Source organism: Candida albicans, chromosome 3 (genome assembly GCF_000182965.3).
Source record: "Candida albicans SC5314 chromosome 3, complete sequence".
Taxonomy (NCBI): Eukaryota; Fungi; Ascomycota; class Pichiomycetes; order Serinales; family Debaryomycetaceae; genus Candida; species Candida albicans.
This window is the reverse complement of record NC_032091.1, coordinates 1,726,884-1,743,384: the sequence shown is the minus strand read 5'-3', so window position 1 is coordinate 1,743,384 and position 16,501 is coordinate 1,726,884. Positions and strand designations below refer to the sequence as shown.

Here is a 16,501-nt window from a genome sequence, read left to right as displayed (position 1 = left end):
AAAAAAAAATGTGAATAAGCCCTGCTAACCAATCAAATTTCGTTTCCGAGGGAGTCCAACAGAAAAAAAAAAAATGTTTAAATAACCGAGAATTCACGTACTTTGGTCGTGGGTGTAAATTTTCACGAACCCCAGGTTGAAATCAAAAGGAGAAAAAAAAAGTCTACATCAAATACTCTTTTTCTCTTTTTCTATCCAACCCAGTATACCTAACGATGTTGAGATTATCAAGAAACTTTAAAGCTGTTGCTCCTTTGAGAACTTTTATCACTTCCACTATTAATTTCCAAAACACAAGAATTGAATCAGATGCTTTTGGTGAAATTGAGGTGCCAACCGACAAATACTATGGTGCCCAAACAGCCAGATCCAAGCTGAACTTCAAGATCGGTGGTGAAGCAGCACGTATGCCAGTCCCAGTTGTCAGAGCATTTGGTATTTTAAAAAAGTCTGCCGCCAAAGTCAACGAAGAACTTGGTGCTTTGGATCCAAAATTATCAGCTGCTATCCAACAAGCTGCTACCGAAGTTGCTGAAGGTAAATTGGACGACCATTTCCCATTGGTTGTTTTCCAAACTGGGTCTGGCACTCAATCAAACATGAACGCCAATGAAGTCATTTCCAACAGAGCTATTGAGATTTTGGGTGGTGAATTGGGATCAAAAAAACCAGTGCACCCAAATGACCACTGTAACATGTCACAATCATCCAATGATACTTTCCCAACTGTTATGCACATTGCTGCTGTAACTGAAATCAACAACTCATTGATTCCAGAATTGACCAAGTTACGTGACTCTTTACAAGCTAAAGCTGAAGAATTCAAGGACATTATCAAGATTGGTAGAACCCATTTACAAGATGCCACTCCATTGACTTTGGGCCAAGAATTTTCTGGCTACGTTCAACAATTGACCAATGGTATTGAAAGAGTGGAAAAATCATTGCCAAACTTGTTGTACTTGGCCCAAGGTGGTACTGCCGTTGGTACTGGTTTGAACACCAAAAAAGGCTGGGATTCTAAAGTTGCTGAAGAAGTTTCTAGATTGACTGGTTTTCCATTCAAGACTGCTCCAAACAAGTTTGAAGCCTTGGCTGCTCACGACGCTATCGTTGAAGCCTCTGGTGCCTTGAACACTGTTGCTGCTTCCTTGTTCAAGATCGCCAACGATATTAGATACTTGGGATCAGGTCCAAGATGTGGTTACGGTGAATTGTCCTTGCCATCGAATGAGCCAGGTTCTTCTATTATGCCTGGTAAGGTCAACCCAACCCAAAATGAAGCCTTGACTATGGTCGCCACTCAAGTTTTCGGTAACAATGCTGCTATTACCTTTGCTGGTGCTTCAGGTCAATTTGAATTGAATGTTTTCAAACCAGTCATGATTGCCAACTTGTTATCATCAATTAGATTGATTGCTGATGGTGCTGCTTCTTTCAGAGTGCACTGTGTCGATGGTATTGAAGCCAACACTGACAAGATTGACAAGTTGTTACATGAATCATTGATGTTGGTCACTGCATTGAACCCAAAGATTGGTTACGATGCTGCATCCAAGGTTGCAAAGAACGCTCACAAAAAAGGTATTACTTTGAAAGAATCTTGTTTGGAATTGGGTGCTTTATCGTCTGAGGAATTTGACCAATGGGTTAGACCMAGAAAACATGATTGGACCAAAAGATTAAGCTTTGTAGACTCGATAGCTATTTATTTATATACATGTATCTATTCATTATTTTTTTTTTAAAAAGAAGAGCCATAAGTAGGTCACGTGATATTTGTGTGTATACGTGTACTTGTCTTTTTCTTGATTCATCTTTTTTTTTTTTTTCAGCCTAGGTTGCACTTGTTTCATCGATACCCTACTTCAGGACAATTAGTGACTACATTCAGCTTACGTCTGGTATACGCATTGGATCAAAATGGGCTTGTCATCTATTCTTCAACAAATTGAAAAAAAGGGGAAAATTCAACAGAAGCAAGTTCCTGTTGAGAAAAAGTCCGATACTGTTGTGACAAAAGATAAGTTTAAGAACTATAGCCAAGACCGCCCAATAGATCCAGTGGTTGCTAGATTGAAGGAAAAGCGACGATTGGAAAGGGAACAAAAGGAAAGAGAACTTAGGGAAAAGAAAGGCTTGCCACCAAAAAAGACAACTACTAGTAAGCCTAAGTCATCTACTTCAACCAGATCTGGAAGTCGTCAACCTTCTTCTCAAAGATCCCGTACTCTGTCGCCATCTTTAGCACCACAGCCACCACAACCACCACAACCACCTAAAAAGAAGTTAAATTATAATGAACTATTAAAGAAAGCAGCTACCATCGACCACAACAAACTATCGATAAACCTTTTGCAGAAAAGCAAATCACCAGAAGCAAAATCTAAGCCATTAGACACTAAATCGGGCCCAGCACCACGTCAAAGTACCCAGAAACCAATTGGCAATCCTCGTCATACGTCCCCTCCAACTACTGCATATCCACAAAAACCACATGTGAAACCTATTCCTCAACGGGCATCGAAACCAGTTCCTGTGATCAAGGCACCTTTGCCACCAAGACAGCCATCATCCAAAATAAAACAAAGGCTTGAAGAAAAGCGCAAGTCCAGATCATACGAAGAGGTAGAAGAAGAAGACGATTTGAGTGATTTTGTCGAGGACGATGAAGAATACGACGATGGTTATGGTGCAGATGAAATCAACAGAGAAGAAATTTGGGCAATGTTCAATAAAGGTAAAAAACGTTCAATGTATTACGGTGACGATTATGATTCGGACGATATGGAAGCTACTGGTGCAGAGATTTTTGATGAGGAGTACCAGTCAAGATTAGATGCTGAGAGGGAAGATCGCCGAGAAATGGAAGAAGAGAAGAGATTGCAAGCATTGAAACGAAAAAGATTAAATAGGAGTTAGGCACATCACATCACTGAAAAAAAAAAATATTCACTTTTAGAGCTTTTGCGAGCTTTACCATTACGTAAATGCAACAACCAATATTTAATATAAATAATGATATAAATGAAATAAATAAAGATTTGAAAAAGTCTCTGTTGTCACTAAAAAACAGGCTACAGTCAATCGTTCATGATCAATACTTTGTCAGGACTGTACACAGGTCCTTGCTGTATCCATTAATTGCCAATGAAAGATGTGGTCTATGGTATGTTCCGTTAAACGATAGATTAGACACATGTTATTTCAAGTCAACAGATGGGCATACCAATGTGTGGTCTTTTTCTTTGCGTAGATTGAACTTGCATCTTTTGCCTATTATTTTAGAGCATGGTGGTGTCGTGATAGTTGATTCTACAAGAAGGGGGAAACTAATGCCCGATGCGTTGCTGAAAACAATTCCCATTTGGTGTGCTGTTTTGAATTCTGTCATTTTTGGAACCGGCGATTGGCTAAGAACGCCGTCTAGTATGGTCTCAAAAAGTGAACATAACTCGATTGAGAAATTGATTCCATCGTTTGTGGCATCAGTAAAACAGATGAAGTTGCTTGAAGGGTTTAAACTAGACAAGCCCCTAATTCCTTCTTGGTACTATCCCGGGGCTAGCTTGAATAGCAATTTGGACGAATCGGTGTACAATATCTGTTGCATATCTGCATCCAGAAAAGTTGATGTGCACAAACGAATTGACATCAGAACTGGTAATGGTACTATTTCGTGTGATTACATCCAAGGCTCGGCTGATGATCATGAGTTATGGGTTCCTTCATCATTGTGCAATGGGAAGTTTGGAGCTGATGTGTTTTGGAGTATGGCGGGTGATTTATTAGAAGATGGTTATATAAAATGTGGAGAGACAGAATTGATAGAAAAGATCAATAGTTTATATAATCCCGTGGATGGCTCCATGGAGATCTTCAAACTTGGCGAAACTGGAATTTCGATTGGGAAGTTGGAGGGAGATGCCAAATTTAGTCAGGTTAATACAAATATCATTTTATTTCATGAAGAATATACCATTACTGATATACCTAAAGACAGACAAATTTTACAGTACTCGATTTCTAGCAACAAAAAGGGCTCAAATAAGTTCAGAGAGATATTGCCCAAAATCAAAATAGACTTGCCGTGTACCATTTTATGTGATACAGGACGTGATCTAAGTGTTGGTATGGCTTTGGTGCTATTGTGTTTAAATTTTGATTTGAACTGGTGTCCGACTACAACCCCTCCAACAGTGACGAAAACTCTAATCAAGCAACATTTGAGTAAGATTTCGCAAATATGCAAAGTCAATCCCAGTAGAAGCACTCTTCAAAGTGTAAACACCTTTTTATTTTAGTACATAGAAAAAGAAGAAACAAAAAAAAAAAAATCTATACACCATCGGTACTGTTATAATAAATTGTAAAATTTGTTTTCAAATCATTGTTGTATTCATTCCAAACTCTAATAGCAGCAGCAAGCTCGATGCTTTCAGCAGCTTCTACAACACTGGCAAATTTTTTCGATAATTTGATAATAGACTTGATTCTTTCCTGGTGAGATTCTGAATCTTGTGTGGATGCTTTTGCTGACAATTTTTTGCTCAACTGCTTCTTCAAATTGTTAATCATGGTAGTAAAGGCATTGCCACCATCCCGTGTAATCAACTCGACAGCACTGTCTTTGTGTAACTCAATATAATTAGTCAAGTTAATACAAGCCAACACGGTGATATCTGTCTGGGTGTCGATTAAACCAACCTCAATAATTTTACTGGCAATTTTTTCAAGATTAATATTGTATTTTTTAATAACAGCATTTTCCAAGGAAATTACCGAATAAATAAACTCGTAACAAAGCTTTCTTATTTCTAATCCCTCATCCAAAACATACTTGTATGGACCCATAGTGATAATTTTCTTAAACGAATCCTCGGCTTGCAATTGGTCAAATATTTTAGGAAGAATGATCAGATCTAATATTGGTAAGATGGTGTCAGGTTTACTGTGCAAACCTGTGAGTAAATTGCCAACAACAATTTGTCTAATATCAATATTCACTATGTTAAGCCATTCAATTGATGATTTGATCAACGAATCCAATAAGGTATTGTTAACTTTTGTTGCTTGAAGATTATTGAGCAAAGACTTTGTGATGACAAGAATAAGATAAGTTGTTTTCAAATTGTCTGTATTGATTGTAAGCTCATCAACAACTGGAATCTTACCTAATAATTCTCCTGATTTTTTTAGTTCTGTAATCACTTCGTGATCAAACTCAACGGGGAAATTAAAAACTTTATCCCAAATCACTCTTTTTTGGTCCTCGTTACAGGCATCAGCAGCGATACTTAAAGAATCGACTAATGACCCTCTGATAATTGTCTTCTCGCTACTTTCATAGGCATTTAATATAATAGGGACAGCCGAGTCAATGTGTTTTTGAGCAATCAATCCCAATGCAGTAGAAGCTGCCAGAATATTGTCATCATTGGTAAGTTGCGAATTGCTCAAAAGTCCGATCAAAGTTTGAACATCTAACTCCTTCACCTCAATGTGTGTACCCACGTAACCAAGAAACAAGATATCAAATGCAAGTCGAGAATCATTGATGTTGGAGTTGTAATAGTTTTGAAATTCTTCTCTTCTCTCCATAATCTTGTTTTCGAGTTTGTTTTGCGAGGCACAAATTGCCAAAATTTTAGCACTTAGTTCAGAATTCAAGTTGAGACCATCCTCGAAAAAATTGTATAAATCAGGAATTTGGTTACATGCCGTTGTTATAAATTGAAAGAATGAATTGTCTGCGACCTCAATTTTCCCCTCATTAACTAATTTGACAATCGTTTGTAATAATGGTGCTCGGTGGGTTTCTTGCAAAACAGTGCCAACCAATTTTATCAATATATGGAAAATGCATTCATAGTTGGCTTTGTTTGTTACAGCTAGTAACTGAACAAGATTTCCTGCAGTATCATCATAATCTCCGGAAGGTAATCTTTCAAATATTTTATTCATAAGCAATAATGATGCGACTGACGTAGCCTCGGTACTGGACATTATTGATGTACTCAATTTTTTAAGAATCAAATATGAATACTCTGATGGGATATCAGTGGAATAAATCTGAGTTAAAACATCTATGGTGGTTTTGCTAGTTCCTTCATATTCAATTGAGTGTTTGAAAACGTTTAAAATTTTTTGTTTATCTGCTCTACCGTATGCCTCACCCAAAGCAATTATGGATTGACGTACCAAGTCACTGGGATATTGCTTACTATTTTCCACCTTGTATATCAATAAATCCACAATAGCATCCAATTTTTCAAGACTGTCTTGATGAAACAATAAACTCAAGCATTTGATGCTATCAGTTATCATATTAAACGATTTATCATCAAGGTTTTTGATAAAATCTGACGACATCCGTTCAATGACTAGTGGTGGCAAGTTGTCATGGAATTTCAAGGTACTAGAATAGAATTGCAAATAGTCAAATGATCCAGACGTAATCAATTTTCTGTCCTTTATAATTTTAAATACTTCAAGCACCAAGGAAGTGTTGTCAAAACGGTTCAAACTTTCAACAAGCTTGAGGAAAAGTGGAACTTGCGTCTCTTTGGCTAGCTTCATGCGTGCAGCTATGATTGGAAAAAGCTCACTCACATTAGTTGAATCCCTAGGTGATGTCGAGTTCACTATGGCGATACTACTCTTGATGACTTCAGAAACCACTTGATCATTGGAATCGGCAAATGAAAATACGGGTAACACCTCCTTTGAAAGAAGCTCAAGTGTATCAGGGAAACTCTTGAGAAGTGCTCTGGTCAAAATCGTTGCCTTAGCTCTCAATTTCCATGATCCGTCATTCTCACCATCGCCGTCGTCTTCCTGTTCATCGTCACTAAAAGAAATATCGTCTTCTTCATCGTCGATAAAGTCTTCATCTTGTGCTAATGGATTGTAGTTCACATAGCTCTTTATTAATGCAATCACAGTATTCTTGGATTCAACCGGCAAGAAGTGTTGTGAAACCAAGTCAATAAGAGTGGTAAGTGCTTCATCTTTTAATGAGTTTTCTTTGACTAAATTATCAAAATCCAAATCATCATCGTCTTCTTCTTCTGTTGCTTCAATGTTCAAGTTCGATGTTATGGTATTGTAAATTGTATCAATGGAATTTGGTTTTATTCCACGCTTCAAACAAACAGAATACAATTGGAAAATAACAAATAATTTTGTTGGTTCAATCAGCTGATTAATTTGAGCCAACAATTTGTCGATTACCACCTCCGTACGCACCAAGGCAACGACTCGTTCCAATGCCACCATCGATTTTTTGCCAATAAGTCCTGTCTCAGTCAAGGCCACTTTGGTTAAATAAAGTGACAAGTTTAATAATTCATCTTGTGTCAAAACATATCCAATTTCAGTGACTAAATCAATTAGTAATTCAATAGAGTCAATGGTGACGGGATTGCCAACGATTTGAGGAATAAGATAATCCATAATATATCTTGCCAAATGAGGGTCAAATCGATAATTTGAATTTGACAATTTATCAGACACAAACTCAGACTTGTCTCTCGAGTTTGATTGAGCAAATAAAGAGCGAAGTGCAATGTTAGGAACGGAAACTGTAAAGCTTTTCATCCCTGTAACATTACCTGTTGAGGAACTGTTTTGTTGAACCAAGGCAAATAATTTCTTGACCAATTTCGAAAAAGTCTCATTTGACAAGTATTTAACCATTGGTTCAAATGATTTTATTGCTTGGGTCTGGACGTCTGGGTTTTGGTCGTTTAACATGTTGAGTAATATAGGGAAGAAGTTTTCCAACGATTGATTAAGGGTTGTTCTTGTCAGGGCTGCTGATTCGTCCTGCAAGAACTTTCGCAAATCCTCTAATGCCATAAACCTAATATCCGGGTCAACGTCCATTGCCCTATCTTTCAATATGTTGAAATTAATATCATGCATGGTCAATTGTTTATGTCTGGGGGAGTTAGAAGTAGAAAGAAAAAAAAGTGTATAGAAAATGATCAACTTAGTTTCAAAGTTCAGAAAAAGTACGTGTATTCCCTTTTTTTCGGTAGTGTTACTTTGTCTCGCAATCATTACAAAAATATATTGTTAGCACTACTATGTAATATTTATTGGCCTTTAACCTCTATATCTTCATCTGTTAATTTAGATAAGATAGCCCTACACCTGAGTGCATACTCCAAGTCAACTGCATCCTTTTCTTCTTCTTTTTGCTCTTTGTTTTCAGCATCGTTACTTGTTTTGGAATCTTTGTCGATTTCATTTTCTACTTTCTTAGTCAACTCCTCTTCAATTTTTCTTTCAGCTTCTTCGTATTGGGTGTTCCACTTTGATATCACTTCTTTTAGTTCAGGAATAATTCGATCACGAGAGCCACCTTGAAGCGTACCCAAATATAAGATTAATGCCTCTTCATATTCTTTAGGAATATTCTTTATATTCTTCAAAATCCAATTTTGTTTCAGTTTGTTGAATTTCCAATTTTCTTTATCATCCACAAATTGCTTGAGATATGTCAACTGATCTTTTACTGGCGGTGGTGGTCTTTCATTCTTAGGTAGTTTGATACGTTTTGGTGGCTTTTTGGATTTATGTTTGGTGTCGTCTTGAAGTTTTCTTTTATTACTGATTTTTTTAATCTCTTTCACTGTCAAGTCTGCATTTTCAATTCTTTTAGTAGTTAATGAGTCTTCATCTTCTTGTTGTTGTTGAGCCTTGACGCTTAAACCAGCACGTTTCCAAGCAGGTACAGAACTCATTATGTAGTGTATAGTGGTTTCTAGAGATGATGGGAAGTGGGAGCGTTTTCGATGAGACCCAAAAAAAAATTAGAGACCCATCAAGAAAAAAATGTTCTTTGGTAAGAAAATTTTCACCACTTTTCTTTCTGTCAATTTATCTAACCAAAATATACATTTTTAATCAACTATTATATCTTAATGTAGAATTGCAAGAGGTATATATATTTATATCACATTTAGCTGACGTACACGGCTATATGTTTCTTTCGACCACTTGCTAGATTGACATATACATGGTTTGAGTCCGTTATGAATTAATCATCACTTGTAATGGATATAAGGATTGTGAACATTTTTTCTTTGCCTAGATTAATCATTGCTTTGATTCTTCTATTTTGTTGGCTGTAGTATCTTCAGCAGATTGGTTCTCTTTAGCTGCTTCTCTACTCTTGACCCAGTCATCGAACTTTTGGGACAAATCTTCAGCGATTTCTTTAGCAGTAGCTTGTCTATCGTTGGTGGTTTGCATTTTAATCATGGCATTGGCAATGTAAGAAAAAGTACCTTTGATGTATTCGCCCATATGAGGATTCTCGTTGTTGGGATCAAGAACTTTTTGGGTAATACTCTCGAGTTTAACCAAATCATTTATATCGAAATCTTTTGATGATTCTGGCTTATCTTCATTGTTTTTAGGAGTTGACATGTTGTGGTATAGTTTTGATAAATTCAAGAAGCAATAAAAAAAGAAGAGAACAGCAAAATCAAAAAGCGTTATATATATTGATTGTTACTATCCACAAACCAAACAGATCATGACGACATAGAACCTATAATAATTGGGTTTAAAGATTACCTGAACTAGTAATAGGAGTAAAGGGGGAAAAAAAAAGAAAGCAAAGATTGAGACCAATTTACCATAAACAGTAATTTACTGAGTGGATCATTTCTCAATTCTTTTTAGGTTTAGAATCACCTTCAAATTTTCCTAAATTACCTTCAGTCTTACCCAAGTTACCTTCAGTTTTACCCAATTTGCCCTCAACCTTGCCTAAATTTCCTTCTGTCTTGCCTAACTTACCTTCAACTTTCCCCAATTTCCCTTCAACTTTGCCAATTACCAATTTTTCTTTTTCAGCAGCAGATAAATGACTGTATTTTTCATCAATTTGTTTTTTAATATCACCCAATTGACCAAATTCTTTTTTGTCTTGACTCATGGTGGTTGTTAGTTATAAGTTAGTGATTTAGGAAAAGAAGACCAAGAAAAGAAAAGATCAAATATTAAAGAAAAAAAAATCTCGAAGGGATTTCAAGTGTCACTTCTTTGAAAGTTAATTAACTCTTCGCATCCCCCCACTTAAAACTCGTTCTATACTAATTTTTTTCTTGTTTCCTCTCTCCCTAAGCCGTATTGTCTAGATTGTGATTTATAAACTGGAATACAATAATCTCGTGATCGTGGGTCGACACAATGAAATCATTTGTATCGAAATCATCACTCACACAAATCATGAGACATTCACGACCAACATTAGTTATCAGCGATTGGGATGAGACAATAACCGAAGAAGATACAATTAAATATGTGGCTCAAGTACCTTATATAAAACAACGACAACAAAGAGTATTACCACCATTTGAGAAATTTGTGGAATCATATAATCAGAATTACACCAATTTGAAAAACTCGTTTAATTTTCCAAACACTACTACAACTAGTATTGAATGTTCCGATTATTTATCTCAGCAAATCAAATTCCAAGATGAACTATCCACTGTCGAAAACCAATCAATTGAGCTCATTGAACAATCAAAGATATTCGAAGGTTTGACCAAAAAAGATTTCCAGGATTATGTTAACATAAACCATAATAAAATAAAACTCCGACCTGGGTTTAGTCAGTTTGTCAAACGTTGTCAAAATTTGAATATCCCAATAATTATAGTTAGTGCTAATTGGACAAGTATTTTCATCAAACAATGTCTTGCTAATCATGGATTGGCTGTTGATGATATTATCACTAATGAGTTGAGTTTCCATAGTGATGATGAAGAAGCAAAAACGAAAATGACTACTACGGGATTGTGGGATAAATCAAAATATACAATTAGAACATCACAAGATAAATTGGATATAGTGAAACAAATACAAGAAGAAAAAGACGGCCTAATCATGTATATTGGTGATAGTGGGACTGATTTATTACCATTATTAAATGTTGATTTCCCATGTGCCATTAAAGGCTCAAGAATTGTTGAAATATTTGATAAATCTGGTCTACGAGATAATTTAAACGTTGGTACCTGGCACGATTTTATAAACATCATTAAAGAATAAATAAATATACAGAATTATATATAAGTTCGTGATCACAAAAAAAAATAAAAGAGAAACATATGCACCTTTGAAGCCAAATACGTAAAAAAATGAAACTCGTTCTCTCCTCTAATTGTTTAAATAGTTGACCACTCTTTCGGGTTACCGTTACATCTATCTTCTCCAATTTGGTGATGAATATTGCAGGTTTTGTGCACCGCCAGGAACAGATACATAATTGTAATATCCAGGAGCACTATTGTTGGGACCTCCTGGACCCATAGCATARGGGSTGCGCCGGCAGGATTCATTTGTGGAGGATTCATTGGTGAACGATGTGGTCCTCCATTTGGTTGTGGTTGTCCTGGACCAAGTGGTGGAGGTGGATAAAAAAATTGTTGTTGCTGATGAGGTGGTAATTGAGGCGCTGGTGGTTGATTTTGCTGAGGCTGATGAGAACCAGGTTGCTGCTGTTGCTGTGGTTGCTGTGGTTGATGTTGATTTTGATGTGGTGATTGTTGGGGTTGTTGAAGATGTTGGGGTTGAGGGGACCAGGCATGTTGTATTTGTGGAGTTGATACTTGTGGTTGACGTGGGGAATTTTTAGGCATAGGATAAAGGTATTGTTGATGAGGTGGTAACTGTGGTGGTGCTGGTGGTCCTTGATATTGAACTAGTTGTTGTTGTGGAGTTTGAATTGGCACTTGAGGACTATTTCTAGCTGTTTCTTGATGATGTGGTTGCACTGGCGATTGGTTATGACTTTGTTGTTGCTGTTGCTGTTGTTGGGCTTGTTGTTGTTGTGCTTGTTGTTGTGCTTGYTGTTGTTGTGCTTGTTGCTGTGCTTGTTGTTGTTGTGCTTGTTGCTGTGCTTGTTGTTGTGCTTGTTGTTGTTGGGCTTGTTGTTGTTGGACTTGATCTTGGGCACGTTGTTGGGCCTGTTGTTGAGCTTGTAGTTGCTGTTTAGTAAAGGTAATTCTTTCATTAGGTGCTAATGCAACAATATCTCTGATCAAAAAAGTTGGCACATCTGGTGGATCCCTTAAATTCAACATTGGTCCCTCCTTTTTTGAAGCTTTTTCCAAAGCAATGGCTCTATCCTCGAAAAACTGACAACTTTTAATGTCACCCATTGCCTTAAAGCATGCCGCAGCTCTATTACAAGCATCTGATGCATCCATCAACTGATCTTCACATCTTTCATAAACACAACTCAACCCATCCCAAGCTGTAGCAGTTCCATTTGATCCGTCTCCCAATTGTAATTTCAATGCTTGAGAATATGCTTCCAAGGCATCTTTCAATTGTTTCAATTCTAAATATAATTTACCCACAGCTAACCAAATAATCGAACAATTAGAAGCACAACGCAATGCAACTTGATAACAATCATAAGCTGCACGTGGATCCAAATATGAATTTGCTTTACCCAATAAATACCAAGGTAAGAAATCACTGCCTTCTTGCACGGCACTCTCATTTTCCACATCAACAACTTTAGTCAATAAATTGATGGCTTGTTCAGCAGCACCATTAATGTTTGGGGAGCTATTGTTCGATAATAATAGATAGGCATGGGACATTAGTATTCTTGGAGAATTGCCAACTACCAGTTCTCCATCTTCGCAAACCTTAATAGCACCAGGGATATCATTATCACGTTCCAAAGCTGATGCCAATGCACAAACTAACGCGACATATTCGTCGATTCTTGACAATGGAGGTGGAGGTAATTCTAATGTTGCTCTTAATTCCTTTATTGAAAGTTCTATATTACCATCAGCTGCTGATATGGCTGCTAACTCGGCGTGCGCAGCTCTGGCAGTTTCAATATCAGTCAGGGAAAACGTACCATCAGGTAAGAGTGATAAACAATGAGCCAAACTCCCGGTGGCATGAGCTCTTGCACCAGCTCTAATTAGAGTCTGGGCACTCAATAACCATAGTGACGCATCTTGGGGTGCCAACTGTATTGCTGATTGAATGGCTTGATAAGCTTGATCATTCAATCCGACTAATAAATAACATTCGCACAATTCTTTGAAAATATTGGCTTCTTTGGATAAGCTTGGGAATGATTCAAGTGATTTATTCAATTTTTCAATTGCTGCTTGTGATCCAATGGTTTCATTGACACTGATATCATTTAATCTAAGAGAAGAACTCAATCCGACTAAAGCGGTGGCATTTGCTGGATCCCTATTCACAGCACTTTCGAATGATTTGATGGCCGATACAATCAACCCTAACGTGTTTGCGCATTCACCACAGGTGATCCATGTTTCAGTGGCAGCAGTATCAAACGAAGTAGTGTTAACTGCTGTTGGTGCTGTGGTTGTTGTTGCAGTCGATGCTGATTTAGCCATTACTGGTGATATAGGCATTTTAGTATTGAAAATATTGTTCAGCTGAATGTATGGAGAATATTAATAGGAGGGTTAGTGAATGAGTTTGAATCAAATTTGACAATGAGGGAGAGGCAGGTGACTAAATTTGATGCAAAGGAAGATATTTTAAAAGTACAGTATAATTTGAATATCAATAAATGCTCTGATCCTTATATTAAATTAGAATTTCAAATGTTGCAAAACCTCGAGATTCTCAATTCGTATAATAGTAGTTGAAGATATGGGATTAATTGAAAATGTATCGATTCAATTGTAGAAGAAGTGAAAGGAAAAAAAAAAGGAAAGAAAAAGAGTTTTATAAAAAAGAAAAAAATTTTTGTTGAAATTGAATTCTTCTTTTTCTTTTTGCTGTTCTTCTTTTCAGTTTCGTTGTTGTTGTTGTTGTTGTTGGTGTGTGTTTTCTATTTTTTTTTTTTTGTATTTCAATTTTTAGAATTTTGTCTAATCTGTTGAAATATTTTAGTTAAATTAAGCTATTATTATTTTTTGAAAAATAAAATTGTTTATGTTTCAATTTAGTGCCTCTGCTTATTGTGTTTTCTTTTTATTGTTTTGTGTATTTATAACCATTTCTTTAATCAATTATGGTTAGTACTTTACACCTGTAACAAACCGAAAAAAACAATTTCTATTCAAGCGCATTCACTCCATATACATAATTTAAATTTAGTTTAGTGAATTGGCATTGTTGTCATTATTGTGTAGGGGGGAAGAACAATTGTAAAGAATGAAGTGGAAATTATTCTCAATATTATGCATTTGTGTAATATTAAAGGATAATGAAAATAATAATAACAGTATTGCTAACCTATTCAACTATATATACGTATATAATAATATTATTATGATTATGATTTGATTGTTTAATTATTATTATGTTTTGTTTTATATTGTCACACCTTAAACAACAAAAAAGAAAATCAGTAATTTAGTAATTTCTACATAAAAATATTCTTTCTTTCATGCATGCATTGTCTAAAATCTAAAGTAGTTGTTTCTATATGTGGATTTTGTGTTCTGTTGCTGTTGGTAGATTTGCATTTGTACTTGTTCGTTCATTTTCTTGTATTCATAATTATTACGATATCTACATCGCTATATATATATGCCCCCCAACAACAACTTCCTTTCTCAGCAACAACGACAACGAAAGCAACTTTATGCTTTATACTTTTATACTTTATACTTTAAACTGTTACTTCCAAACAACAACCTTTTTCCTCTGTCTTCTCGCGCTACAATCCAAATCTAGCAAATCTAGTGGAAGTTCTTTTTTGTAGTTTTCAAAACTCAACCTCATTTTGCCCCTCTCCTCTCTTCTCCTTAACATCTATACTAGCTTTTTACCACCTGTTGTCCTGATTTACGAATTAAAAGTACTCCACCTCAAAAGAGCTATGTGGATTGACATAATATTGTGTTTTAGTAAGAAAAAAAATGACTAATAATACCGCTAATACTAGCAATATTAATCGTTTAAGGGATGTGTTTGTGTGTGGATTGTGTCGGCTAGGTGGGCTGTGTGTTATGTTCAGTTTGAAGTTGGAAGAAAAAAAGAATGAAATCAATTTCAGTTTCATCAATGTGGAAAAATGCAAGAAGATAATAATTAATTATGTAAAGATACTTAGACAATAGAATTCTATTATTTAGTAATTATTATTTATTTATGCATATGCACAACACATGCATAATGCATAATGCAAAAAGTTGGTAGAAAAAAATAAATCTGCAGAAAAAAGGGGAGGCTTCCGGAGGAGGGGGTGAAAAAGAAAACCGATCAAGAGAGAGATGAGGTGCCGGCAATGCGTCTTTGGAGGGGGGTGAAAGGGGGTGAGAAAAAAAATTTTGCAGGAAAAAAAAAATTAAAAATTGGGACTGAAAAGAAGATTCGAATGAATGCAGAATGTGATGAAATAGGTAGTCCTGTTGTGTTGCCATCATTATAATTATGTAACCAAAAAGCCTAGATTGCTGATAATTTATGCTTGTAGAATCCGAACCATTAACAATTAGAACTTTTTTTTTGGTTTGCTGATTTGTTCGATTTACAACACTAACAACCTTATATTATGAAACCGCAACCAACCAATTATACTAGATAAGTAAAGTTTGATTTGTGGTTATCATCACTGGAGAAGAACACAATCTATCTTATTTCCTGGAGAAGTGTATTCTTGAAAAAACACATTATATTCTTGTTGTCAGGTAACTCAGAAAATACTGTGCGTCACTCGTTTTTCGTCACCACCAATGATGAAATAGAACAACAATGAACAGAACAATAGCCAAATACGATTATAATATCTTTGATATTCTAACACAATACACATAGGCTGTTATTGAGAGCCATAAGTCTAGTCGAAGTTGTCGTTTACGGTTTGTTTCCATTATAGACCAACCTGTCGAAGCCTCTTCCTTTCTTCAGGACGTATGAATGATTGAATGGATAGGATCATAATTATTTGCTTGCTATAAACAACTTGCTGGAGCCAAGAGAAAGAAATGTAACTTAGGGCTTTAAATCTATTGTCTCTATTATATTAGCTGATCTGTGCCAAGGGAGGGGGTGTACGCAAATTGTTAGAGTGTTGTTTCATTATCAACATACATGCATGTTCTAGTATATTATCATGTCACTAAAGTTTAAGATTAAAATTATGCATAATACATATTGCATATTGCATGCTGTTGTTGTTGTGCTACATTTGTTGTTTAGGGTTTTTGAAAGTCTTTTATTGTTGCTGTTGAAGGTGTATTCATAGTTTGTCCAACAATACAATCATGCATAGTTTATTGTCATTGAATGTGTACTGGCCATTGCTGTTGCTAAGAAAGAATATCAAGGGCAAGTAAATAGAATGTATTTAATTTTGATAAAAGAGATGTTCAAACTATCAAACACTAACAAATAATTGTGGGTATAATTCAGTCTATTGTATTTTCCATTTTCATGCTAAATGGGTAATTGCGCATTTATGCAAGTTTACTCACGTATAAATAAAGGTAAAATAACCTTTTAACGTTCCATTTTGTTTCAC

The 16,501-nt window shown here is 35.8% G+C and overlaps 9 protein-coding genes across 9 annotated transcripts; 4 read left to right on the top strand and 5 right to left on the bottom strand. All coding sequences in view use genetic code 12, as the record gives it.

Moving 5' to 3' along the window:
• Window positions 1-215: 215 nt before the first annotated feature.
• Window positions 216-1,748, top strand: FUM12 (Fum12p; the record flags this gene model as incomplete). Its single annotated transcript, XM_714730.2, has 1 exon — window positions 216-1,748. The coding sequence occupies one exon, from the start codon at window positions 216-218 to the stop codon at window positions 1,746-1,748; it is 1,533 nt and encodes a 510-aa protein (XP_719823.2).
• A 175-nt stretch (window positions 1,749-1,923) lies between these two features.
• On the top strand, window positions 1,924-2,922 carry CAALFM_C307630CA (uncharacterized protein; the record flags this gene model as incomplete). Its single annotated transcript, XM_714732.1, has 1 exon — window positions 1,924-2,922. The coding sequence occupies one exon, from the start codon at window positions 1,924-1,926 to the stop codon at window positions 2,920-2,922; it is 999 nt and encodes a 332-aa protein (XP_719825.1).
• Window positions 2,923-2,990: 68 nt separating this feature from the next.
• RIT1 (tRNA A64-2'-O-ribosylphosphate transferase) lies at window positions 2,991-4,304 on the top strand (the record flags this gene model as incomplete). Its single annotated transcript, XM_714733.1, has 1 exon — window positions 2,991-4,304. The coding sequence occupies one exon, from the start codon at window positions 2,991-2,993 to the stop codon at window positions 4,302-4,304; it is 1,314 nt and encodes a 437-aa protein (XP_719826.1).
• A 34-nt stretch (window positions 4,305-4,338) lies between these two features.
• On the bottom strand, window positions 4,339-7,926 carry TIP120 (Tip120p; the record flags this gene model as incomplete). Its single annotated transcript, XM_714735.2, has 1 exon — window positions 4,339-7,926. The coding sequence occupies one exon, from the start codon at window positions 7,924-7,926 to the stop codon at window positions 4,339-4,341; it is 3,588 nt and encodes a 1,195-aa protein (XP_719828.2).
• A 173-nt stretch (window positions 7,927-8,099) lies between these two features.
• CAALFM_C307600WA (uncharacterized protein) lies at window positions 8,100-8,750 on the bottom strand (the record flags this gene model as incomplete). The annotated part of the gene is made up of 1 exon (XM_714736.1): window positions 8,100-8,750. One exon carries the CDS (start codon window positions 8,748-8,750, stop codon window positions 8,100-8,102), a length of 651 nt encoding a protein of 216 aa, XP_719829.1.
• A 355-nt stretch (window positions 8,751-9,105) lies between these two features.
• On the bottom strand, window positions 9,106-9,438 carry CAALFM_C307590WA (uncharacterized protein; the record flags this gene model as incomplete). The annotated part of the gene is made up of 1 exon (XM_714737.1): window positions 9,106-9,438. One exon carries the CDS (start codon window positions 9,436-9,438, stop codon window positions 9,106-9,108), a length of 333 nt encoding a protein of 110 aa, XP_719830.1.
• Window positions 9,439-9,682: 244 nt separating this feature from the next.
• CAALFM_C307580WA (uncharacterized protein) lies at window positions 9,683-9,952 on the bottom strand (the record flags this gene model as incomplete). The annotated part of the gene is made up of 1 exon (XM_019475346.1): window positions 9,683-9,952. The coding sequence occupies one exon, from the start codon at window positions 9,950-9,952 to the stop codon at window positions 9,683-9,685; it is 270 nt and encodes an 89-aa protein (XP_019330891.1).
• Window positions 9,953-10,206: 254 nt separating this feature from the next.
• CAALFM_C307570CA (uncharacterized protein) lies at window positions 10,207-11,073 on the top strand (the record flags this gene model as incomplete). The annotated part of the gene is made up of 1 exon (XM_714738.2): window positions 10,207-11,073. The coding sequence occupies one exon, from the start codon at window positions 10,207-10,209 to the stop codon at window positions 11,071-11,073; it is 867 nt and encodes a 288-aa protein (XP_719831.2).
• Window positions 11,074-11,189: 116 nt separating this feature from the next.
• TCC1 (Tcc1p) lies at window positions 11,190-13,436 on the bottom strand (the record flags this gene model as incomplete). The annotated part of the gene is made up of 1 exon (XM_714740.2): window positions 11,190-13,436. One exon carries the CDS (start codon window positions 13,434-13,436, stop codon window positions 11,190-11,192), a length of 2,247 nt encoding a protein of 748 aa, XP_719833.2.
• Between the last annotated feature and the right edge of the window lie 3,065 nt (window positions 13,437-16,501).